Consider the following 27,279-nt stretch of genomic DNA (forward strand, 5'->3'; position numbering starts at 1 on the left):
TTGATTTTCTGACTCTCTTCTATTCATTCATTATAGTGATCACCACGCTGCCATACTTTTGACATTCGAAATGCAGCAGAAATGTGAGTGTAAAAATCATATTTAGCCGCGAGGCGAGTTTCGAGCATCGAGCATCAAACATTTGACATTTATTTTATTTGAATTGTCTCATCAATTGATGTTGATGTTTATTTATTTAATGCCAAGTTTTACAATTTCATAAAATCCTTGAAAAATATTATTTTAATTAAGCTTTGTTTAGTTTTGTTATCCATCCCCAACTCCCATTTGGTTATGCCATAAATTGCAATTAAAACCAAATAATCCATCGGAGCAGCGCTGATTGCATATGTACATTGGCATTCAGAGAACACTACTGTCAGTCAATCGTCGTGTAGGGACAGGCAGAGGGGCTAGGGGCAAAGGGGCTGGGGTTGGTTTGGGTGTGCTATCGATATTTTTGCATATGGCTGAAAATGGAATCGGATTCTCTGGTCTATGTTGCCAGTGGTCAAAAGGCAACTGCAATCAAAATTGCAAATACAATAATATGAAAAGCACAATGAAATAAATTGAAATACCTCAAGCTATGTAAATGGGCATCCCAGCTACACGAACACGAACACACGCACTGAGGCTGACCCCACTCACACACACACACACACACGCCCTCACACTTGTACTCAGCTACGCCTACACGTATAGAGCTCTCGTGCTCGGACTCGTTTGTATAGTTGGTCAGAGCAAATATGCACGAGACAACGACAACAAAAACAAGAACAACAACAACAACAACTAGTTGAGCTGGCGGGCGTCACAACCAAAAAGCTTGCTCTTCTCCTCCTTTGGATGCATATCGAAGGAGTCTGAAGCAGACTTCAACGAGTACACAACGAGGGGCCATCAATCACAATGTGAGGCTGAAGCTCCGTTAAATGCTCTATTAAAAGTGCTGCAAAATTATATGAATACTCTCTATTGTTTTTCCCATTTTCATAGAGTATGTAAGTTTCGTGTATGTCTTGTGTTCCTCTTTTTTATACCCTCTACTGATAGGGTAGAAGGGTATTATAACTTTGTGCCTCCAGGAAATATATGTAACAGGCAGAAGGAGGCACCTCCAACCCCATCAAGAATATATAATATATTCCTGTTCAGCGTCAACACGAGGTGATATGGCCATGTCCGTCAATCCGTCTGTCTGTCTGTCCGTGCGTATGAATACCTAGATCACAAAGACTATTAGAGAAAGAGATATAATTTTTTTAGGCAGCACTTGTTGTGCTTGCCCGTAGATCAATATTGTTTGACATTTTTGCCACGCCCACTCCCACCCCTACAAATCAACAAGAATCGAATAACTTCCATAATTTTGGATGTAGAGTTGCAATAATACATACAATAATAACTATAGTAGTTTTAATGTTTTCTGAAAATGAAAATTTGGTTGCGAGAGAATAAAAATTGTATAAGTTATTTGAGAAATACTTTTGGGGCTAAAACGCCTACTTACTATGGGTCTTTGTTGCTTTGGCTGACAATCTGGTATAATTTGTACTCTATTTTTAATACAGAACTATATCAATATACCAAATATTTTTTTAAAAGTATTTTTAAGATATATTATTTTATATATTTTAAAATTAATACCGCACTGTATAGGTATAATATTTTGTATATTTAAAAATGAGTACCACCCTGTTTTGCTTTTATTCTCAATGAGTAGCGGGTATCTCACAGTCGATCACACCCGACTGAAGCTTTCTTATATTTTTTTGAGGAAATGGAGAAGGGAGCGGCTACGTAATCAGCATTTGTGGCGCTCGAGGTCATCCGCAATGTCTTTAGGCGACATCGTGTTGCATGCGGCACAGCAACGTTCTATAGCAGCAACAGCAGCAACAACAACAACATGAGGAGAAGCAGCAATAATAGCGAAAGCAAAGGCAAAGGCAGCAGCAGCAGCAGCAACAACAAAAGTTCCGTGTGGCTGTGACGACGACGCCGCTTCATCTTCCTGCCTTGTCCGTTGTGGCTGTCGCTGTCGCTGCTGCTGCTGCTTGGCCTGGGGCAACATTTTGGGTTGGCTGGAATATTATAATTACAAGCGAAACAGGCCCCAGAGGTGCCCGAGCAGCAACAGCAACAGCAACAGCAGCAGCAGCAAACGTTGTTGCCCATGACAACGATGCCAACACGACTGTGATACCCAAATGAAGCTCAAACTGAAGCTGAAGCAGCAGCAGGAGCTGACTGAGGCCCCAAAGGTGGCAGCACCAACGACGACGACTGACGACGCTGTGACAGTTCCGTTTTTTCTCTCTCTCTGCCTCCCTGCCTCCCGCTGTCCCTTACTCTTACCCTTATGCCGTCTGTCAACTAGCTTGGCTGACTGGGTTGGGACAGGATGTGCATGAATGTACTGTATGTGTGTGTGTGTGTGTGTGTGGGGTGTGCGTGTGTAAGCCAGTTGCATGTGCGCTTGTCTAGCAGCTGCTGCTACTGAAACTGGAGCTGAAGCTGAAGCTGGACTGATGCTGTGCTGAGGTTGGAGCTGTAAATGGAGCTGTTCCCGAAGCTGTGACTGTGGCTGTGGCTGCCGCTGCTAGTTGAGCTCTGACTGATGGCCATGCAAACATGGCTCGGTTACTTGGCCAGCTGCCGCTTCTGGGCAAAACGACAGAGATGTTGCAACTGGCGTGCGGCACACAGACTACAACTGTGCTCCACTCTTTCTCCCTCCTTTACTTTTTTTTTTTTATTTTCTTTTCTAGTGACTGCCACACAAATTAAGACTTAAAAGACATACAAATGACTTTAGAGCTGAGAAGAGAAACAAATCAAAAGAAAAAAGCCAAAGCTACAACAACTTCATTCAACTGATTTTCGTGTGAAAATTATTGAAATACATTTCCTAAAGCCACACAAAATGAGCCGAATAACGACTTTAGACGGTCTTCATATACTACATACATACATAAACCATTCAACTTACGAGTACACACTCCTATACGAGAGACATGCCATTTGCTATTGGAACTAAGCATTTTCGTCGTCTTCGTCGTCGTCGTCGTCGTCTACCTCTAAGCGGACATTGGCGATTATCTTGTCCACGACTGTGAAATAAATGAGCGTCGTAGTCGTACTAAGGATTGCCTCGGGCTCATTGTTGGCGCATTGTTGCTTCAAAGAAAAACAAAATACCAAAGATAGGTTTCAATTTATCAGTGTGTGTGTGTGTGTGTGAGTATGCCTCAGAGGTGTATGTGTGTTTGCTGTATGCGATTTGGACTCGTCTTCAAGGCAAACTGATTAAGAGCCAAAAAGTTCCCACATTTCATATTGGTTTGTGTCTGTGTCTGTGTGTGTGTGTGTACATCTTTAGCTGCATGTGGGTGTGTGCTTGCTAAGTATGCATGTGTGTGTGTGTGTGTGTGTGTGTGTGTGGGAATGCCCTTAAGTTCAATTGAGCCCTTCGAGCAGTGGAAACTCTTCTGCGCGTGCGCATTCAGACAACATCTCAGAATGGCTCTGACCTCACTTAATTATACTACTTAAGGATAAGAATGAAGAGAAATATATGGTACTTTATTGTGATATATATTATTACATTTGTTAGAATATTTTATTGGAGTAACAGGAAAAGAAAACTGAAAGTTTTTTATGTTAGAATGAGTGACCTTACAACATTAATTCAAAGCTGCCCAGGGTTAGGGTAATAATATACAATTAAAAATGGTATTTATTGAAAATTATGGTATAAAATATCTATGAAATATTTATGTATCATGTGTATACCCTAATTGCAGTCAGGTGTCCTTGACTTGAGATACCCGATACTCATTTTGAATATTATATTATTAATTCCAAAATATACCGAATAAATATACCAAAAAATACTAAACATACGACAAAGGTTATATTTGGTATATTGATATAGTACTATATTCTAAATATACCAAAGAGTGCAAAACATATCAGATTGTCAGCCAAAGCAACTAAGATTCTTAGTAAGTAGGTGTTTTTTTTTTCCCATACAAAAGTATTTCTTCAATACCTTATACAATTTTTATGATCGAAATCTGAATCAGGAATTATACTGGACTGTTTTGCTTCTATTCAAAATGGATAACGGGTATCTCACAGGCGAGCACACTTGACTGTAGCTTGCATTCTTGTTTATTATAAATTTAATAAAAATCGGTTGTAGTCTACAACTTGTACGTAATCAGTTCGATTTAAACTTTTAGTTTATTTCAATAGCTTCTATTGATACGTTGACCTATCCAATAAAACATTATCATATTTCTAAAGATTGGATTGAAGATAAGCTTATCTATATAATTTTAGTAGATTATACATATATTAGCAGATTAATCGAAATTGGTTTGTGCGAAAGTCATGAACTTTCTACAAATAACTTTATCAGCGAATCCTAGTACTCAACTTATCAGCGTTATCATCCAACTGCAACTTGACTTCAACACAAAATTCTCAATTCTAAACTGTATTATCGACTAACGGCAATTAGTGTATTGGGAGCTGTTTCGCAGTTAAGATCCGAGCATTTAGTGAACTAAAATGTTAATTATTGAAACGACATACAATGAGGAAGAGAAACTATGGCATGGAGATGATATGGAGGTATTTTATGATACTGACATAACCATAGGAGATGTTATTTTCAATGCACTCAAGGAGAATCCCAAAAATATATGTCAGGTAAAGGGTTATTTCATAAAGATGTTTCCATTATCTTTAACATTTCCATTATACTTAGGTGTGGCATGAGAAAAACGAAGTTATTTCATGTGAGGAGACTTTAACAATGTCTGTGCGATTGGCTCAGTACTTTAAGGATTCAGGATTCACCCATGAGCACGTTATTGGTATTTTGTCCCGTAATAATGTACACGATACTCACGTTATGTTTGCGTGTTTATTCAATGCCACACCCTTTCATGCTGTTAATCCGTTGTTGGAGCCGGATGTTATTGCTGCATTATATGCGATAACGAAGCCAAAGCTGATATTCTGCGATGGCAACGATTACGAGCTAATCAAGTCGATAACTCTTGAATGGAATCCCATAATTTGCACGCTTATCAATCACATTGCGAATGTGCCAAAGATTGAAGACCATTTTAGGCCAACGACCACCGAAAATTCTTACAAGTTAGTAAATAAAATTGCGATTGCTTACACTAATATATTGATTGTATCTGATTTTACAGTCCCACAAAATTAGTGATTGGTGAAAATCAAACAATGGGCATTATTTGCACCTCTGGCACAACTGGATTGCCCAAAGCTGTGACCTTATCCAATGCTCAATTGGTGCTGATAGGAAAGTGAGTGAAATTTAATATTGTATATTAATGTTGTGTAAACATCGTTCAATAATCGGAATAAGTTCCTTCCATCAGTTTTTTTTTGTTCTGCTGCGATTTCGTTCAGCGATCGATCACAATTCGTTTTGTTGACGATCTTCGTTCAATAGTTTTAAATCAGATTTGTTTTATCTGAAGTACACTATTCTTTTTAAAGGAATTATTAAACTATTCAGTTTTATAAATGAGTTTGAATTTTTAAACATTTTCATAATTCTTTTGACTCTTATTTTAACGATAAAACACACACTAAATATCTGCACAATAGTGGAAGAAAGGAAATCGCAAAATGAAGACTAATCACAAAATTAAATAGGGAACAAGAACAAGTGTAAAACTGAAAAAAACAAACGAAAAAAAAACATTGAAAACTGAACATGAATGAACTAAAGAAAAAAATTTATCAACTGAACGAAAACGAACGACGAAAGCGAGTTTATACAGTTGAATAGTTATTTTCTTCGCTCGTTCATAAACGATTTGTAATAATAATCTTTCATCATTTAATTTGCAGCACTGGTGGCACTAAGGAAGTTATATTCACAAACACAGCTATCGACTGGATAAGCGGCATTAAGACCGTCTTAATATCTACAGTCAGTGGAGCACCGCGCATCGTTTCCAATCAACTCTTTAGTTCAGAGAGATTAGTTGAGATCATTAAGAAACATGAGGTGACTGTTTGCCACATGTCAAATTGGCAGTTTCAAGACGTTTTCCATAGTCCACTGGCAACTGTGGAAAATCTATCGAGTCTTCAGATTATTACCTATGGCGGAGGTTGGGTCTCAGCGAATCTAGTGCGAGCAGCTCAAAGAACTCTTCCCAACACTTTCTTTATCTGCTTGTATGGAACAAGTGAAACCGATGTAGTTGCAGCTGCCATAAATCCATCGGTAGACAATTTCGTCGGTGGCTTATTGCCAAGGAAAAGTGTCAGAATTTTGAGTGAACAGGGCACGTATCTGGGCCACAATGAGATTGGTGAAATAATCATTAAGACAAATCAGAATTGGAGTGGATATTATGGCAATGCAGAGCAAACAGCCAAAACTTTGGATTCAGATGGTTGGTTTTATATGGGAGATTTGGGTTATTTTGACAGTGATAACAATCTCTATGTGGTCGATCGTAAAAAGGATTTACTCAGATACAAATCATTTCACTATGCGCCCAATGATATCGAAAAGATCATTATGGAGCTGCCAGAAGTGCAATCTGTGTGTGTCGTCGGGATTCGCGATAAATTATACAATGATGCAGCGGGTGCGTTAATCGTGAAACAACCAAACAGTCTGTTGAGTGAACAACAAGTTATTCGGCATGTGGCCAAGCGTATTTCAGTGGAGTACAAACAGTTGCATGCGGGTGTTAAATTTGTGGACACTTTGCCACACAACATCAATGGAAAATTATTGAGAAAAGTGGCAACGGAAATATTCAACAATGTACAAATTCCAAAAGCAGCTCTATAAATTTAAATTTAAAAGAGTAAACAGTTGAGGAAAGAATCAAGTGAGAAAGCTAAAAGCGAGTGTGATCTATTGTGACTAAATTAACATTCCGAACAAATTCAAAAGTATATATTAAATAACTTCAACAACTCTTGTCCGATCGCAATCATAAATACTGAAGTTATTTTTGACTGTATTAAAAATCACAACTCTAGCTTCAAAATATCGCTTTTTATTCGATTTTTTCGGTTTTAAAAGAGAATGAGAAAAGAAAAAGGTTTAAAATATTTTATAAATGAAAATTAAGATTAGGAATGAAATTAAAAAAGTTTTGAAATAAGTCAATATTTTTCAACCAGATTATTATTTCAAAAAAAGCTTTCAGAATTTTGTGTTCTTAAATATTGTTTGAGAACTAAAAACTATTAATTAAATTAACGACAATCCCTTATCAATATGTTTTCTTTATGAATTCAAAAAATGAGTTTTAATTGGTATCAACAATAATTTTGATTTTATCATAACAACAGAGATATGAGAAAGCTTTTCTCTTGACAAACTTTGAGCATCAGATTTGTATACGCAATTAAGCTCGACTTAAATTAATAGACTTGGGATGAAGCAACTGAAATCAAAGAGTTGCCAATTTTGATCAAGTTCTGTTCTATTTCTTTTGCTTTTCCTCGCCGCCGGCGGCATTTCATGTGAAATATGTATTATAAAGAGGAACTGAGCTATGGGAAAATCGCTTGTGGCGATTTATTAGTAAAAAATGTTTCGTGTTTGGCGTCAGCGCGTCGCTCTCTTCGTTTTGTTGTGTTTACGTTGTAAGCTGTTGCTACGAGTTGTGGTTGCTGTTGTTGTTGCTGTTGTTGTTACTGTTGTCGATGTTGCTGCTGCCGTTGCGTTTTGCTTTTGGCCATGATAATTTATATGCTGTTGTTGTGATAACAATACACACACACACGTACACACGCTAGAGTTGCGAGTGCGGAGCCCTAACTCCAAAATAAAAAAAAAGTGCACGAACAAGTTCGATGTTGTGCCACCTTTGTGGGAGTCATGGTCGAGAGTCTTGGCCAGGTTTCGTTTGGGTTCTTCATCGTCTTTCGTTTGGCTTATGTGTGTATTTACGGCCAACGTGAAAGTAGTCTTGATTTATGGCCCCACAAAGCATCACCCCAAAAATAAGTTTAAATTATACAAATTGTGCCATATATATAAACAATGAAGTCTAGCCCCCTCAAGCTGAAGGATTAGCTCGCTGCCGGCTACGACATATCTATTTGTCGTTAAGCTCTTGTCACAAATGGCGAAAGGGTTGCGAAGTGGGACGCAATGATAACATAGAGTAATAAGTAAGCCAGTTTTGCACATCAAAGAATCATTTTAATTAACTGAAAGCCACAAAATATTTAAAAATCAAATAAGAAAGCTACAGTTAAGTGTGCTCGATGATGAGATACTTGCTACGCGTTTTCAATAAAATGTACGATGAGATACTTGCTACGCGTTTTCAATAAAATGTATCAAATTAATTGAATTAAAAATACTAAACTAATAATACAAAATATTACTTACTATTATTTATTGTTCTAAATAAATTAATAATAATAAATTTAACAAAAATACTAATGTAATAATAAAAAAATCTACTTTATTCAAAATATACCAAATTCATTTAACAATAAATATTAATGTATTAATTAAAAATACGAATTCGATCAAAATATACCATAGAATTCAAAGTATATCGAATTCATGTAACAATAAATGTAATAATAAAAATACTACATCGTTAAAAATATACCACAGAATTGAAAATATACCAAATTAATTTAACAGAAATACTAATGTAATAATAAAAAATCTACTTCATTTAAAATATGTTATACCATAGAATTCAAAATGTACCAATTGAATTTAACAAGAAATACTAATTTAATAATAAAAATACTACTTCGTTCAATATATACTATAGAATACAAAATATACCAAATAAATTTATCAAAAAAAAAATACTAATACTAACACTTTACATATATACCATATATACGAATACAAAATATACCAGATACCAAAGAAATTTAGACTTTGCAAAAATATGAATATTTTATGTTTGCCTACATTTCATTTCATTTACTTCCAATTTCTGTGGACACAGAATTTTAATACATCTCTACCCTAAGAGCAGCGAGTATAAATGATTTACATCCTAACTTATTAAATAATGTAAATAATTTAAACAATAATTTAGAAATATTGAATAGCATGTGAAGTAGTAGAATTGAAATTCCGACGAGTTTAAAGTGCTGAAACTAATAATAAAGACTCTTCTCGTGTCCATTGCTATGTGCAATATTATTGTATCATTTGAATTTCGGTTTAGTAGTGGCCAAAAACCGCGAGGTAATATTTTTCTAACACTCGTGTGAGGCTAAATTTATGCATGGTCGCTCTCTCTAATACCATTTAGAATAACAGAAATAATTTATTATTTTTAACACTTTACAATTTCAGTTTATTTTCGGTGTCGTTTTTATTATCGTCGTTGTTGTTGTTGTTGCTGTTGCTGTTATTCTTGCTGTAGGTTTTAGTGTTATTTGGGATAACAACAAAAGCGAATTGTTTGTTTTTCATTTGGTCAAGCGGCGTTTGCAATGGGGTTTGGGATTTTCGATGATGCTGCTGCGCAAAGAGAAACGGGGTTAGAGGATAAAGGAGAATAGAGAACAGAGGCGTTTGAGCGCGTGTAGATTTCAACACTTACGCCAAAAATATGTATTTAAATTTATAAATATTTTACAACATTGCACAATTTGTGTGCAGAATAGCGAGGAAAACAATTGTGTACAGACAACTTCAATTTTTTATTACTGAAAACTAACTAAAATATGTTCACATTTAGCAGGTGCATCACATAATAAAACCATTTCAATAAAATACCAGATGAACGCATTTTCTTTAAATAACGACGCTCCGCATTAATGTAGATATTGACGTCAAAATATAGTATATAGACGAGATAGATGGCAAGGCCCAGAGGCAACAGAAGAGTGAAGATGTAATAGTTATCTAAGGTAGAGTTTTTAATTTAGCATATCAAGTATACGTAATGTGGGAACTTGCCAATAATTTTCCCCGTGAGTTCAATCAGGCGCAGCAATTTTTTTGAATGGGTTTATTGGCTCAAATGCTTTTCTCATATCCACTTGAGCTTGAAATTCAGCAATATCCTTCAACATCAACATGTGCTCATGAGCAGCAATCTGAAAAAGCGAATGTTAATTATTTAAGAAACTTATGTAATTAATAACTTACTGCTGCACTCTGCTCTAGATCTACCTCAATTGTTTCAGCTGATTGTATTTCCTTTAATTTCTTTTTCACAATCTGTATTGGTAGCTCCTTGGCCATTTGCTGTTCATTTGGTTGATTTTTTGTTGGTAAATCAACAACAATATTTGATCCTTCAACATTCTCAACCTGGCCATCGTTGTTATTAAATGTACATTCATGCCAAATTATCTCAGATTTATATTCTATATTTACACATTCATTTAATGATTCATGTTGGGGACCTTCAGCTGGTGGTTCGATTTCATTGTCGGCCAATTGTTTTGACAACTCATACAGCTCTTCGTTGGACGCGAAGACACAACGCTCTTTCAGTTCTGGTAATTCAAGGTTTGCTTGCAGATGGTGATCGTTAAAATTATCTGATTTTACGGTGGTCATCTGCCCATCAGCTGAGAACTTTACAGATCTTAGGCACGTGTCTGATGAACTGCATTATGTATCAATTAAAAAAAATGATTTGGGAATACAAGTTAGTTGAGTACTTACCTTTTGGCTAAGAATAACTTATTTACGTATAACTCATCTGATTCATCTTGAACGTTACGCGTTCTGTTAGTGAGATATAGAGTTAAGAAACATTAAAAGATAGCATAAATTGTATTTACTGCATCTGCCTGTGCATCTTGCTGGAGTAAACTTCGTTTGCTATATAATGTAATAATGTTAAAAAAATATGATGAGAGTTCTACAATGACAGAGGTTTCTTGGTGACGAATTTGAGTTAATTTTTTTCTGAATGCTCGCTTCAATTGCGCCTACTTAGAGCTTGATGTTTGTAACGTAATGTAATGACCAACAAAGTCCTCGAATTTAAATCCGATTGAGAATTCAGAGGAACGTTATGTTGCCAACAAATCTTCGACTTCTAAGCCTTAGCTTTGGCAATTAGCTGGTAATCAAATCGAAATTTGGTAGGATTAAGTTATTTATTAGATAATTTGCATTTTATTATATTTTACTTTTAACATGCTATTTCAAAGAACATCATAATGTAATTATATTTTACTTTTACCACTTACTTTTTTAATGCATCCTTTATTTTTGTAATTATCAATATTGCCAAAATGATAAAATTGCTGAATTATTTCAAAATAAGTTAATATATTAAGCTATTATAACCACATATTGTTTCAAAGTTGCAGTTTTCACATAGGTCGTACTGCTATTTCAATGAGCACAGCTGTAAATCAAGTTTTTAATTGCATCAGTTTAGCCTACTTAAAGGATGGATATAATAAGAAGGCAACTTCAACCAATTCTAAAGTATTTGTGCACAAGTCACTTGCTATTATTAATCAGAATGATTATATGCTTTAAGTATACACTTTAGTCCTTTGGGGCACAGTTGCAAAATAACACAGCGGAGATTGAAATGTTGCCTTGTGTTGCCCAGTGATTTTAGTTGGTTTGTTCTTGTTGTGGTGCTGTTGTTGTTGTCTTCCTTCGGGGTGCGCAGGCGCAAAACCGGAGGCCATTTGCAATACCCTCTAACAGGTCGGACACACACACACACACACTTGCACACAATCGCTATGGTGATGGAGGTCCTTCGTGCCCTTCGTACCTTTTGCGATCAAGCCTGCTCCGCCGCTGCCTTCTGCCTGCACCGCATTGTCCTTGCCGTCCCTTGGCTGTGTGTCGTCCTCTGTCTCGCTCATCAAAGCGGTAAAGTCCTGGGGCAACATTAGCAAACCGAAGCGTACGGCGCGGCGGACGCGGTGGCGTCGCTGCTGCGATTCACCCTCCGGCAGCTGAGTTTTTCACGCAGCGACGCTTTTTCGCCGTACAGTCAACGCCCGCTGACGGTTGCCCGTTGCCCGTTGCCCGATGCCATCGTTGGCAACGTGTTGCCAGCATCCGCAGCTCCTTCAAGCCTTGCAAAGGGCGCAGGCAAGGGAGATGGCTTTTGGCTATCAGCTATACATAAGCCTTTGTATATAGCCAGTGCGAATGTCTCACTCTCCCTCTCTCTCTCTATATATATAAATGTATATGTGTGTGTGTGTGTGTGCGACTATTCTGTACATACATAGCCGAGGGGCATTTCGTGCGGCGCAACTAAATGCACTTGTTGTTGTTCTTGCTGTTGCTGTTGCTGTTGGTATTGTTGCTGTTGCTTCCTTTTTTGTTGCTGCTGCTGCTGCTGCTTAGCCATTGCTTTGCCAATGCCAGCGGCTATTTGAGGCTGAAATGTGCCTGCCACAGGCAACAGCAGTCGCATCAGCAGCAACAGCAACAGCAACAGCAACAACAGCGACATCAACATCAGCAACTGCAGCTGACTGACTTCTACTTTGACTTTGAGTCGTTGTCTTCTTTACTTCCACTTTAATTGACTTTAAAGTTATTTCGACAACGCAAAACACATACCATATAAACTCGTCCACCACAAAAATTTGTATCTGCAATTGTTTTCGCTGCACATTTTGCGCTCAATCAAGTGCTGCAATTATTTAGCTGTATAGTACACATTGGGGCGCAAGCAATTTGATTTTGTTGTGCAACTGACAGTTGCATAATTTCTGCATGAATGCCACTTTCGAATCCAATGCACATACAAAATTCGTTTGTTGTTATCTCCATGTGTGTGTGAGTTTGTGTATGTGGGTGTGTGCGAGAGTGCCTGTTAATTAAATTGTGTCTAAACGGGCGCCTGACATTTGCGTTTTGCGTCTGCTCTGAAATTGCTCAATGAAGCACATAATTGCATAGAAAACAAAGCCAAAAAAAAAAATCAAACTCTTTTGAGTGCAGCATTTATCAAATCAATGCGGCGTGCTAAACTAAGTGGCATACTTTATTTTGGGCTCTCTATAAAATTAGAGGTTGAGATCTTAAGCAAAGCTTTCTTATGATTTGATCATAGAAAGCAGTCAAAACTTGACTAAATGTTAGTTTCTTATGTTATGATTGATATTCAGTCAATTCAAAAATTATTAATAAAAAAACTGCGTTTTTCTATAAATGTATGGAGAATGCAATATAGTCAGGCTATATTCAAAGTGTCTTTATTTTAGTTTATTTTAAACATATAATTAATAACAGAACCATTTATAGATTCAATTCTGTTAACTTCAAAGTTTTTACGCGAAATCATATCATCTTTCATTTTGGGATCTCTATTAAATTAGTGGTTGAGATCTGAAGCAAAGCTTTCTAATGATTTGATCAACGAATGCAGTTAAAACTAAGATTGAATGCTAATTTGATTGATATTCAGTTTTTTGTAAATATGGGATACAATATAGTCACGTTATATTCAGAGTGTCTTTATTTTTGTTTGTTTTAAACTTCTAATTATTAACGGAAACATTTATCAATTCAATTCTGTTAACTTTCAAGTTTTTACGCGGAATCATTTCATCCTTCATTTTGGGATCTCTATTAAATTAGAGGTTGAGATCCGAAACAAAGCATTCTAATGATTTGATCAACGAAAGCAGTTATAACTAAAACTGAATGTTAGTTTCTTAATTCGATTGATCACTTCAAAAATTATTGATAAAGAAAACTGCTTTATATTTTCAGTAAATAGAGGATACAATATAGTCAGGTTTTATTCTTACTATCTTTATTTTAATTTATTTTAAATTTCTAATTAAGTAACAGAAACATTTATCGGTTCAATTATTCATTTGTGTGCTCCATGACTCTCTCATCGTGTCATCGATTTTCCCATATCAATCTATCATGCTAACAGAATACCCATATCGATATTTCGAAAATATACAAAATTGTCATACCAATTATGAGAAATTGAGTCAGCAAACATTAAAAATAAGAAAGAATAAGAAGTGGAGAAGAAACTACAAAATAATTACAGGGTATTTCTATGTCAATCTATTTTGCAAACTTAGAAACTTATACCGCAGCATCTTGGCAAAAGAATGAGACGCGGAAACGCCGGCATAGCTTCCGTTATGCGGGTTTCGCTGTACTTTTGCAGCTGGGCGGGGCAGGAAAACTACTTGAATGCGACGTTCGGCTGAACAAAAGCCACGCTGTGGCAACGGGAAATTAAACGTTGCGGTTGCCGTTGCCGCTAGAGACGGAGACGGAGATGGAGACGACGTCGTACTCGGAATTGGAATCGGAGGAGTGCTCGTTGCCGATACGCCAACGTGGCGTATGTGTGATATTATTGGCACAGAGCAGCGTGCAATGCGACAATGCGACAATATATTGTTGCTGCCGCCTGCCACATTGTTGCTGTCTGCTTTTCATTCAGCATCGTAATTATGAGCAGCTACCACCACCACCAACCACTGATAAGAGCAGTCGAGTGCTGCAACTGCCACAAATGTGGGCAATTTTAAGTGCACAATTGTCGGTGGCCACAAATAACAAGCGAATACGACAACGGCCAGTTGGTCATTAAGCGTTCACTTTATGGCCATTTCCCTGAGTTGGTATTAAGTGCAGTGCGAATTATCTTCAAGCCACTAAATTTGTTGCCTGATAAACTCATGGCGGGCCGGGCAGCAACCACCAAAAAGTTGGCCAACAATCGAGAACTAGAAACGTTTATGTACCAGAGATTTTGCCTGAAAGAAAATTTTAATTAAATGTCGCCGCAAACGATGCGGTAATTTGAGTCCAAAACTGCAGACACACATTCGTTCAAGTAGTTGCAATTGCAATTGCAACAGCAGCAGCAAGAGCAACAAAAACATCACCATCAGCAACAGCAGCAGGTAAGCATTATTTTAGCATTCAATATGAAAATGATTTTGGCTGCCGGCTAGCGGCTCAATTTATCACAAAATGAAGCATGCCTCATCTGCCCCTTCAGCCAGCCGCCGTTGCCATTGCTGTTGCCGTTGCCGTTGTCCAAGTGGCAGGTTGCACATGTCAAGCGATCGAATTGCACTTAATACCATTTTAGTGGTTGGCCATTGCAATTGCATTTCATGTGTCAGCAACGTTTTTAGGCGCCTTCGAGCTGAATTCACGGCTCTGCTGTTGTGCTCTGTGCTTTTGATGGCTAATTTATAGTCCATAATCCATAAGAAGCGTTGTCGTTGCTGTTGCTGTTGCTGTGCTGTCGGTGTTCACTGTAAGCCATATTTAATTTAAGCAGCATTTCTATGTAAACAGCAAAGAATGAAATCCTTTTTTGATAGAGCAATAGAAGAACAAGAAATTCCAAGAGCTATACAATCAGTACTCAGTACTTGCCGCTTCGGGTCATGTGTAGAAGGCCACAAAAACCGCAGCCACAGCACAGCAGTAAGATGGTTGCGGGGGAAGTGGGGGTAGTCGGGGGGTGGTAAGTGAAACGTGGGGCGTTTTTTGTTGTCTCGCAGCGCTTGGCGTTTATGTGGCAGACATCACTGTAACCCACACGGCAAGTTCAAAAATTCATCATTGTTGGCGTTGCTGCATTGTTGCCTTGCTGTCGTCCTCCGTCCTCCGTCCCCGCTGCTCCCCCTGCCGTCCTCCTGCTATGCTGTGTCGCCCCTTTTGGCCCTGCTCACCCTGTTCTTCACCCTGCAACAAGCCGCAAACGAAACTGACTGATGGCCTGCAGCTACTTTTGGGATGAAATATTATAATTACAAGCGAATAGCTTCAGGCCAAGGAGGAGCAGGAGAGACAGGCAGGCAGGCAAGTAACAACAGCAACAGCAGGAGAGCCAAATCAGACCCAACCCGACAACAACAGCGAGCGCTCGAGCTGCAGCCAGTTGAGTATGGCCTGAGGCTCGCTCGGTCGCAACATGTTCGTGCACACAACGAGGACGACGCGACGCGACGCTGACGATGATGACGATGGCGATGAGCGAGAGGAAGAGCAAGAGCAAGAGTAACGACTTCGTTGTGTTTATGTGTGCGCTCTGTTGTTCAGCTGAGCTGCCGGCATTCGTGATAATTTAGATGCGTCTGCAGTGATAAGCCTTGAAACTGGTTTGATGATGTTTGCAGCAGCATGTTTGATGCCAACTGCAGTTCGACAGAGATAGCAAACCCCAATTGGTGTGAGCGGGCGAGCGAACTGTAGGAGAGAGAGTTGTGTAAAGTAAAGTGGAGAGTGAAGAGAGAGAGGAAAATGTTGTGAGTGGGTTGTGTTTGGCACAAAGACAAATGCCGTTATTAATTGCAACTTAATTGCTTCTAGCTATTTATTAAGTTTTTGTTTAATTTATAAAGCGGACATCTGTGTATGGACATAAACCAAATATACATTCATACTTATTAATTGTATATGTGTGTTCGTTTTTGTATTTCACTCGTTTTCATTTCAATTTACTGCACGTCAGGCACAAAAGAACATACATATACACCCATTGGCTGTGTGTGAGCGTGTGTGTGTGTGTGTGCTTTCCTCATTTTACATTGCTGTCAGTTTTATTGAAAATTAGCCTCCAGTTAATTTTGTATACCATTAAATTTATACATGTTGGCGTCTCTGCCTCGCTCTCCCTTTCTCCGATTGCTATAGGCAACTCAGAGCGTGAGTGTGTGTTTGTATGTGTGTGTGTGTGTGTGTCGGACGCCTGGCGATCCCAAAAGTAATGCATGCAGATTATAACTTAAATATGAAATGTCACGCATTGACAGGCAGTTTTGAAAAGTGTGCAACAACAACAACAACAACAACAGCAACCGCAGCAGCAGCAGCAACAACACAACAATACACCAACAAGTTTTACACCTTGAGGGCAAATGCGCCGCTGCCACTCCGTTTATGAGGCAGAGCCAAAGCCACAGTCCGAAACTGAGTCGAAGTCGTAGTCGGAGTCGGAGTCGGAGTCGAAGTCGCATTCGAAACCACAACACCAACAACACCACAAGCATTGCCACCACCACCATCACCTCCATAGCCATTGCCACCACCAGCATCACCGCCGCATCAGAGCAGCCAACCACAAAAGGCGGCCAGAAACAGAAAACAGGAATTTATGCGGCCTTTGCATACCTAGCAACAACGATTTCAAGCAAAAGGGGTTTACATTATTCGTCTTAATCCCCAAAACAAACTTTTTGGATGTATCCTAGCTTAGAGCAATGAAAATGCGAGCAAGTGAATTGGAAAATCTTACTTGATATATTTCTATTGCTATTCTTTGAAAAATTATTCAACTCAACTGCGTCTTTGTTCAAAATTATTCAACCTTTTTCTTCATACACCAAGGGGTATTTGTAAGTCGCGCTTGCATTCCTTTGTCTTGACCGCAATACGCTTTGCTTCGAGGCGAAAGTGTGCGCTCTGGGATGTGGTTATGTAGGCAAATATGATAAGGGTCATGTGATTATGACCAGCCTGCTGAGGTGTGCAGCAGTTGGGCAGTTCAACTAAAGTACATAAAGTATTTAATCTCTAAAGTTCGCTCCGCTCCGTTGACTTCAATGTTATACAAGCTCAGCACGCCCAAAACAAATTTGTCAAACTGTTTAAGAATGGGCTTTAAACACATATTTAATTTGATAAGTTGGGTGTTAGCAATAGGACAGACAGCATAGCTTTACAGTGGCCTAAAAACTGAAACACTAAACGGAAAGTTGTATAAAACACTGAAAGATGAATTCAGGAGAGACAAAATAAAGATTTATGATGAAATTAATTGGCTACGTCCAAAGAAATCTCACTGCACATGGAAGGTTAAAACACCTTCGATACCTTTTCAGCGTATATATTTGGTTAATAACTTTATTACTATTCTCTTAAACTAGAATGTAACCATCTAGTAGTTAATCGTCATATATTGATTAATTACATATTTGTTAATAAATTTTTAAAGACATTTGTTTCACTAATTTTCTTTCCTTGTTAGAAATAAGTACTCACACTTACTTAGTTCAATTAATTAGGTATTTTCGGCTTCATTTAAGCCCGGATTTTTAAGTACACATTCAGGATTAAGTTGGGTTAATCAATCTTTGATTCTGAAACTGAACGAATATGTAGATATTAATACCGGTTCAATCCTAATTCGAGTTATTTTGCTGTATATTCTTTTTTTTTTTTTAGTATATATTTATTTTTTTGGGAATCAATTCAAGATACGTGTGCATAAAATTATTTTCATATCCGCAGCCCGATATGGTGGAAGAAGGTGTCATCTTCCCATGTATGGGCAATTCTCTGATAAATGTCGCTTGCAACCATCTTTACAGTGACAAAAAAAAAACGTAAACTAAAACAATTTTAAAAATAAGTAAAGGTTATTCTTAAAGCTTTGGATTAGCGGTATTTTTAGAGCAAAGATTGATTTTAGGAACTCGTTCTGTTTTACGATAAAATATATAAATTCGTCCATTTTTATACCCGCTACCCATAGTGTAGAAGGGTATTATAACTTTGTGCCGGCAGGAAATGTATGTAACAGGTAGAAGGAGGCATCTCCGACCCTATAAAGTATATATATTCTTGATCAGCGTCAACAGCCGAGACGATCTAGCCATGTCCGTCTGTCCGTCTGTGTGTCTGTCCGTCTGTCCGTATGAAACACTGGATCTCAGAGACTATAAGAGATAGAGCTATAATTTTTTTTCGACAGCATTTGTTATGTTTGCACGCAGATCAAGTTTGTTTCAAATTTTTGCCACGCCCACTTCCGCCCCCGCAAATCAAAAAAATCGAATAACAAAGCTAGAGTTGCGAATTTTGGTATATACAATATTTACTATAGTAGTTATGATTCCTGAAAATTTGGTTGCGATCAGATAAAATTTGTCGAAGTTTTTAAAGAAATACTTTCGTATGGGCAAAAACGCCTACTTACTAGGGGTCTTAGTTGCTTTGGCTGACAATCTGGTATATTGTGCCGTCTATGGTATATTTTGAATGCGGTACTATGTCGATATACCAAATATACCATTTGGTATATTTTTAGTATTTTTGCAGTATATTCGGTATATTTTGGGAAAATGGGTAGCGGGTATCTCACAGTCGAGTACACTCGACTGTAGCTTTCTTACTTGTTTTGTTTTGCGTACGAATTTGTTATTTTTTGCAATTATCAGAACAGAAAGCAAAACAAAAAAAAATCTCAAAACCATTCGTAGCTCTAATTAAAGTACTAATCTAGAGCTATAAAAATAACCTTTTGTAATTTTTAAAATTGTTGCAGGTTATGTTTTTTTTGTCAGAGAATTACCCATATGGGCAAATCCCACGTGTCGCACGCTACATTCGCACGATTTTATCTAATGAAAATCAATTTTTTGGGGGGTTTTTTAAAGTTTTACCGTAAACTTTTGTTATGTATTTAGAGTGAATTGAGAGTACTTTCGGAGGGTATAAGATTCAATTTCACTGGAGTCACTGTTTTGAAAATAATTAATAAAATTGTGACGTGTCGCACGCTACACAAAGTGGAAGTTAGTTTCAAAATTTTCATTTCAAATGCAATTTTTAGCGAATTCTGCAAAATAAACCCTATGAAAGTTAATATCCTAAAGAAAGTTAAGAATATTAGAAGACAAAAACCGATCGTTTGGTCTTAATAATGTTTATAGATTTTTAGCAAAGCCGTAAACCCATTGTGTCGCACGCTACACTTTTTCCGCTGGCATTAACAAAAGGCAAAAATCTTTTTGTTTAAACTAAACATTATTTATTATATTCATAAATGTGCCTAACAATTATTTCAACGTGATTTACTTTTGATTTGTATGTGAGCCCAAGCAGAGGCAAAAAATTGTGAAGAATACAATAGGGATTTGAAGGTGTGCGCAGAGCACGAATTTAAGTAAAATTATGAAAATTATAAATAAAATTGGGTTTTATACAAATTTGTGCATTTATAATGATCGAAATTTCTTTTTTGCTTTAAATTCTTAAAATGCCATATCTACTTTAATGTTCCATATAAAAAAACATTACAAAATGTGAAATTTAAAAATTGGTCGCTGGTGGACTGTTTCTGGGATTTGCCCATATATATATTCCAAATAAGCGTCAAGAGCCAAGACGATATAACCATGTCCGTTTGTCCATTTATCTGTCTGCAAATAAAAAAAAACTGTAGTTTTGAAGCTAGAGGAGTGACTTTTTGTACATTCAATAATAACTATAGTGTTTATGATTCCCGAAAAATTGTAGAAGGTATTTAAGAACTACTTTTGTATGGCAAAAATCGCTTACTGTAATAAGGTGTTAGTACCTTTGGCTAACCATCTGTACTATTTTGTACTGTACGGTTTTTTTTTTGAGTTTAGTACTATATAAATATTCCAAGTATGATTTTCGGTATATTTTGGTTTTTATGAGGTAAATAAATTTGACATATTTTTAGAATATGTGTTTAATAAAAATGAGTAGAAGCTAGCTTTCTTACTTGTATCCTTTGTTTTGAGTTGATTGTTTGAATTTCACATTCATTTTTTAAACTCAATTGAATTCAATGTTAGTATCCGTAGAACTTCAGGAGGAAATAAATACATACGTCGAAAGTATTTAATATCCGCTCTTATAGATGCATTTGATGAACAGTTTTGTTAGTTGAAGTTCCTACATAGATTAGAGCGTATTAATTTTCATATTGCGGAAAGCGAAACTTTCCTGCCTCGAAGACATTGTCTTCAGTTTGCATAGCGAATGTTTGTTTCCCATGCTTGCGGTTTTAGCCCATTTCTCAGCGCACTTAACGCTTTAGTTAGTTGGCTACTGTTTAATTGTACTACAATTCGAAACGTTTTTCACACGCACTTTTTTCGCTCACTGTTTGTTATTGTTTTGCAGTTTTTTTTTTTGGTGGTGCTCGTTGAAAGGTGCCTAAAATGCATTTGCACCATTTTTCATCGTGCGAATTTTTGCTCTACATTTGCAACTGCGAGGCGAGTAGAGCAATGTGTGTGTGTGAGTATGTGTGTGTGCAGCACATGTCTGTAAATTGCTTTACTAACTGACTGACTGACTGTGACTACTGACTACTGACTGAATCGACAGTTTCGACTGTTGTTGTTGCTGCAGTTGTTGTTGTTGTTGTTGTCGCTGTTGCTGTTGGCGGCTCTTGGCTGATGTTTGGTTTGTGTCTGCCAAAGTGTCGAGCGTGCGTGTGTGTGTGTGTGTGAGTACGTAACTGCATTAATGTGAGCTTATGCTTCGTCGAGTCAGCCTCAGTCTACAATAGTGTTGACTGCTGTCGTTGTTGAAGTTGCTGTGGCTACTGTTCTGCGTTGTTGTTGTTGCTGCTGTTGTTGCTGTTATTGTTGGCACAATATTACAGACAACTCTTCATATGGCCATATCATATATGTATGTGTCTATAGCCGCTGCAGTCGCTGCCGCTGCCGCAGACGCCGCTCGCCAGTTGCCGTTTAACGCTACAATTAAACAAACAGCCGCGTGCAACATAAACACTTACACACACACACACACACATACACACGCAGACACACTCGACCGCACACAGGTAAAATTGATGCGAGCAACTTTTTCGCCATATGAACATACGGCCAGACAGACAGACAGACGGACGGACGGACGGACAGACGGATAAAAAGACGGGCAGACAGGATGTGTATGACGAGCAGAGCCTAGCGGGGAGGGAGCGGGAGGCAGGAGGCAGGAGGTTAGCTGTGGCATCCTGGGCGGCCTATTAAGTGATTTTAACACTTTGCGCATGAAAATTGCAAAAAGGCAACGCCGTTGATAATTATCCTTTAATTGTTTAATGAGCAGCACTTGAGCAGCGACTACAGAAGCTGCAGGATACGCAAGCTTAATTGATGTCAATTTAATTACACCAACACACACGCACACAAGTAATGTATATACACATACATATATGTGGCATGTGGATTAATGTGAAGTTAACACAGCTCAGTTGAAGGACACATTCCAGTTTGTCACTTAATGAACACTTCTTGTAAGATTAACTGACGTTTTTTCTTATTGTAATAATTTGCCACTTTAGTCTATGTGGATAATTTCTTAAAGAAAGCATTCTTTGCATTCTTATGCGCAAATTACTAATTAAGTTTTGTCATTGCTTTGAAAACTTTTTTTGTCTTCAATTAATTTAATACTATGTGATAAGAAATGACATTTATCTAAACTCAAATTTAGCAAATTTCCAAATGGAAGGCCAATATCTTGGTGAATATATGCAATAGAAATGCTTTTGATTAATTTTATACCCTGTCGTTTTGGTTGATAATTTCGTATATTTTTTGTGCTATGGTAAATTTTTAATGCAATATTATAGCTTTTAGTATATTTTAGTGCGTATCTCACAGTAGACTCGACTTGCATGCAAAATAATGTATTACACTAAAAATAAAACCAATTTCAAGAACAATCTTCTTAAAAACTGTGTTCTTAAAATAAGACAACTTCATGAACAATCTTCTTAAAACCAAGAATATAGGTCTGAAGAACTCTAGATTCTCAAAATAAGACCAAAAAACTAGATTCAGGTTACAAAATTCTGTAATCCATCGAAATTCTTATAAAGTTTTCGTTCATAGCTCAGTGAGTCGAACTGTCGCGAATCATTCTTTATTGCCGTCTCTAAGGGAGGAGGAGGTCCTGGGTTTAAATGCTGCTCCAAACGCGTTGATAAGTATTTCGTATGTAAAGTGATTAACATACAAATAAATGGATTAAGTAATAAAATAGTAAAATAATAAATAAATAGTAAAAAAAAAACAAAAATGTAATATTATATGTTTTTGATATTAAAATATATTTTGTCTCATATACTTAAAAACTTGGGTCCTTGAAATAAATATGTAGAAAGCACATAGGAATTTTCATGTTCTTGACGCACTTTTTGGACCAACATTTTGATTTAAAAACTTTTTTCTTCAGAGTTCGTTTCATTAAAACTGTGCAAGATATTTTTTTATTTTTATTTTAACTTATTTTTAATTTATTTTATATTTTTAGTGATTCTTTTGATTAAGTTTTACTATCTACAGTGCAGCTTAATTCAATTAAAAATTAAATATTATAAAGATTGACTATAATTGACCAAACGGATGACGAGATGTTGTTATCATGACTTTCAACTACTACAACTTTCAACAAATTTGCTGCATTTAAAATAATAAATTTAGTACAGAGTATACTTATATATAAGTATAAGTATATAACTAAGATTAAGTTGAAGTTTTTTATAAGTTTATAAGTATATTTTCCTTTAAATAAATTCAAATAAATTACATTTTCTATAAAAATTTTTATGGTCTCTGAGAGTGAATGTTAAGCTGTTGTCTGAGCATGGGCATTTATTTGCTTACGCTTGTATCATTTACCAGCTTCTAGCAACTGGAAATGTCTATGTCTCTATTAGTCAGCTTTGTAAGTTATTTGGCTGTTGGACTGATTAATGTTCGGCTGCAAACGAGTCGAGTTGAGAGCACTGGGAACTGGCAATTGGCAACCAGTTAGAGCTTAGCTTCTAAGTTGGTCGCTTGTCAGTGGCAGCATCTTTTACCCTTTTCTCCGCGGTCATAGCCCAAAGGCGTTTTTGTTTCTACGTTCTTGTTGTTGTTAAGTTGTTACTGTCGTTGTTGTTGTTATTGTGTGAGTCGAACTATGATCTAATCTTGTTACTGCTGCTGGTAGTGATGAACGAAGCAACCAATTCAATTATTTTTTCTATAACACCGCGTTCCAACTATCCAAACAACCATCTATCCATCTATCTATCTGTCTTTCTGTCTATCTACAATATTTTTCTGTGCAGAGACAAAGTATAGGATTTGGTTGTATATAGCACGCGCGTATCCGTTGTATATACAATAATATACTTATTTATATGTATGTATACTATACATTTATACAGCATATAAAATAGTGAATGTAATTTTATTCACATGTATCGCCTGAGGCCAATCCGTTTTGCCCCGTGGCCACAAATTGCACAGCGGCAACAGCAGCAGCAGCAACCCCGGAACGAGAAGGCGCACCTCGATGCCAGAGATCCCAGGCCAAAACCAGCTGGGAATGTCTGAATACATATACAAATGTGCTAGAGTGTATGTGTGTGTGTGTGTGTATGGGTGTGTAGCTTGAAGTATGGCATATTATATGCCATGGCAGAGAGCGGGCAGAGAGTTGAAATCCATCATTGGCGCATGGCCAGCGGCAACATTTGGGTTGAAATATTATAATTACAAGCGAACGCCTCAGGGACAAGGAGAGGTGAGCTGAGGCTGCTGCCGAGACTGAGGCAGTGGCAGACCGACTGAAGCTGAAGCTGAGGCTGAGCGAGCGTTGCCATCGCGTGTCTGTCTCCCCTCACTGTCCGTACATCCGTCCATCTCTTGCCACTGTCTATCTGCGTATCTCTATCTAACTGAGCTCGAACATACCAAAGCTGCGGATATGGATACTTAGTTGCTTTAGCTGTAGCTGTAGCTGTGGATGATGCTTCTGCCTCTGCTTCTGCCTCTGCCTCTGTCCCATGCTCTTGTTGTTGCTTGTTGTTCGTCTGTTGAATTGTTCGAATGCTGCTTGGTTGTGTTTACGTTGTGGCCAACAATATGAACGACAGCAGCTTGTTGCCGCCGGCGAATTGCAGATGTTGCAGCAGGTTCGATCGCAACATGTTGCATACGACACAAATAACCAAAACAATTCAGTTTTAGCCGCATACCTTAAACCGCCATTGTCCTTGCGCATTGCCTTTTGTCAGTGTGTGCGTGCGTGTGTGTGTTTCTCTGTGTGTGTGTGTGTGTGTGCGTGTGAACTTAGCTGTTCTTTGTTGTGTTTTGTTTGCTCGACTGTCAACGACAAACGAGAAGCAGGTGAATAACATGAAATGCATTTTTTTAGTGCGTTTGTTTGTTTTCTTCTATTATTAACGAACATCAGTTTTGGTTGAATATATCAATTTATAAGAAAGATTCTTTTTAGCAACATTTAAACTATTTTAATGTAATTAACTTAAAAAATAATGAAAGCTAGAATCGACTGTGAGATACCCGCTACTCATTTCCAATATATTATATATCAAAATATTCTATATCAAAATTATACCGAAAACTTACTAAAATATACTAAAGGCTATATTTGATACATCGATATAGTACTATATTCAAAATATAAAATAAAGTACAAAATATATAGATTATCAGCCAAAGCAACTAAAACCCGACTGAATTTATTATTGTATGTATTTGATTTTTGTCGATTTGCGGGGGCGGAAGTTGGCGTGGCTAAAATTTTAATCCAACTTGATCTCAGTGCAAGCATAGCAAGTGCTGTTGGAAAAAATTATTGCTCTATCTCTTTGAATTTCTGGGATTAAGGGTTTCATACAAACGGACAGACAGACAGATGGACAGACGGACATGGCTATATCGTCTCGGGGTTTTATGACTTCTTCTGCCAGTTACATACTGGCAGGCGAAAAGTTATAATATTATATTTTTCTACCCCATGGGTATACCAGGTATAAAAATAATATCAGTACAGTGATCTTATAAATTTTGATGCCAATGTGTAAAACAATTATTTTAATTTAAAAAAGAAAATAAAGAATTGCGTAGGAGTGAATAAATTAAAAAAACAAGTTTGAATGTTATTTTTTTCACAATTTTCGTTTAATTATTATTGCTTTGTCCAATTAAAATAAATTTATATTTCAAATTTGTTGAATTTTATTTTGATTTCTTTTTTGTACGTTGAATTTTATTTGTTTATTTTTTTTTTTCAATTTTATTTCAAAATATTTAGATTGGTATTAATTTTACATTTAATTTGAATTTATGGTTAAGCAATATTTTTGTTTTTCTTTATTAAATTTGCTTGCAATTTGTTGAATTTTATTTATTTTATTATTATGGTTAAGCAATACTTTTGGTTTTTTTTTTTTAAATTTAGTGCATATATTAAATTTTTTTTTGCAATTTGCTGAATATTATTTTGAATGGTTATGAATGTTTTTTTTCTCACAATCTAATCAAATTCCTTATAACAAAAGATGTGTTAAGAATGAAAGAAAACCAATATTTTAGAAACTATGTCACATTCATTATAAAATATTAGTCGTAAGCGTTATATTCGAGTAGCGTTTAATTTTACTGAATTTGAAGGTGTCCTTTGGTCATGCTTAGTCAGCTGTTTGTTTTGCTAACTTGTTGCACAGGTGGTGCGTGTGTGGGAGTGGCAATAAAAAAAACAAAAACAATGGTTGCTCTCGTTAGCTTTATCAGCGACATTGTTGTTTGGACAAGTGTTGGAGTAAAAAAAAGTGTTGATAGCCATGCGAAATTAGACAAGAGCAATGGCAACAGCAACGACAATGCTAACATAAACTTGCAGCACACATGTTGCACGTCGGCGACAGCATCAGCAGCTGCTGCAGCTCTCAAAGCATACTCCGAAATTACAGTGCACACACACACATAAAACATAATTTAAAAATAACACAAAGCAAAAAAAAAAAGAAAAGAAAACTTGCCATCCTTCAACATGCGGGAACTGAGCCTATAATTATGTCGCAGTCTGTGCCACACAATCACAGTTCATAATTGTCCCCAAAATGTTGGTCGCAGCCACAGCAGCAGCAACAGCAGCAGCAACATCGGCAGCTGCTGCTATAGGTGACAAGTCCTCACTCGGACTTGAAGTCGTCGGCGCTGTTGTCGTCGTACCCTCATTATATGCAAAAATGCCAAATGCGGCCTGCAGCTACTTAAGTTTAACTTATTTTTAACTTCCACATATAAATTTTTTTGACGCCTTGGGGCATTCTTAGTTGCATGTTCGACGCAATCCTTTTCCGTTCACCATTCAGCATTCAGCATGCAGCAGCGTTCTGCAAGCGGCAGCAGCAGCAAATAAAGAAACTGGTCTCATTCATAACTGGCGGCGATTTTTGCATTTTGCATTATATTTCCCCCAGTTCTCAGTTCTCAGTTCGCATTCTCATTCCCATTCTATGTCTCAGTATGTGTCTCAGTTTCTCACTCTCTCTCTCTCTCTGTCTCTCTCCCTTACTCTGTCACTCCTTTGCTACTCTAGAATATCAACTGTCAGTTTTCAAGCGTAAATTGCCGGCGGGCTAGTTTGTAAATCATTAAAAATTATGCACACACACACACACACACACACATACTGTCTTCATAAACATCTCATGTGTGTGCTGCTGCTGCTGAATCGAACAAATAATTTTA

The 27,279-nt window shown here is 37.1% G+C and overlaps 2 protein-coding genes across 3 annotated transcripts; one reads left to right on the forward strand and one right to left on the reverse strand.

The window, feature by feature from the left end:
- Nucleotides 1-4,548: 4,548 nt before the first annotated feature.
- Nucleotides 4,549-7,012, forward strand: LOC132790508 (uncharacterized). The gene is made up of 4 exons (XM_060799053.1): nucleotides 4,549-4,722; nucleotides 4,781-5,175; nucleotides 5,235-5,351; nucleotides 5,905-7,012. Exons 1-4 carry the CDS (start codon nucleotides 4,582-4,584, stop codon nucleotides 6,863-6,865), a joined length of 1,614 nt encoding a protein of 537 aa, XP_060655036.1. The 5' UTR covers nucleotides 4,549-4,581; the 3' UTR covers nucleotides 6,866-7,012.
- A 2,678-nt stretch (nucleotides 7,013-9,690) lies between these two features.
- LOC132790358 (uncharacterized) lies at nucleotides 9,691-10,961 on the reverse strand. 2 transcript variants are annotated; one of them, XM_060798857.1, is made up of 5 exons: nucleotides 10,810-10,961; nucleotides 10,691-10,753; nucleotides 10,190-10,631; nucleotides 9,974-10,113; nucleotides 9,691-9,919 (listed from the first exon to the last, which is right to left on the reverse strand). In XM_060798857.1, the coding sequence occupies exons 1-4, from the start codon at nucleotides 10,824-10,826 to the stop codon at nucleotides 9,994-9,996; spliced, it is 642 nt and encodes a 213-aa protein (XP_060654840.1). In that variant the 5' UTR covers nucleotides 10,827-10,961; the 3' UTR covers nucleotides 9,691-9,919; nucleotides 9,974-9,993. The 2 variants fall into 2 exon arrangements, with proteins under 2 accessions (XP_060654840.1, XP_060654839.1); XM_060798856.1 differs by having other exon boundaries at nucleotides 10,166-10,631; nucleotides 10,810-10,952.
- Nucleotides 10,962-27,279: the final 16,318 nt, after the last annotated feature.

The sequence above is a fragment of the Drosophila nasuta genome, chromosome 3, assembly GCF_023558535.2.
Source record: "Drosophila nasuta strain 15112-1781.00 chromosome 3, ASM2355853v1, whole genome shotgun sequence".
NCBI classification, from domain to species: Eukaryota; Metazoa; Arthropoda; class Insecta; order Diptera; family Drosophilidae; genus Drosophila; species Drosophila nasuta.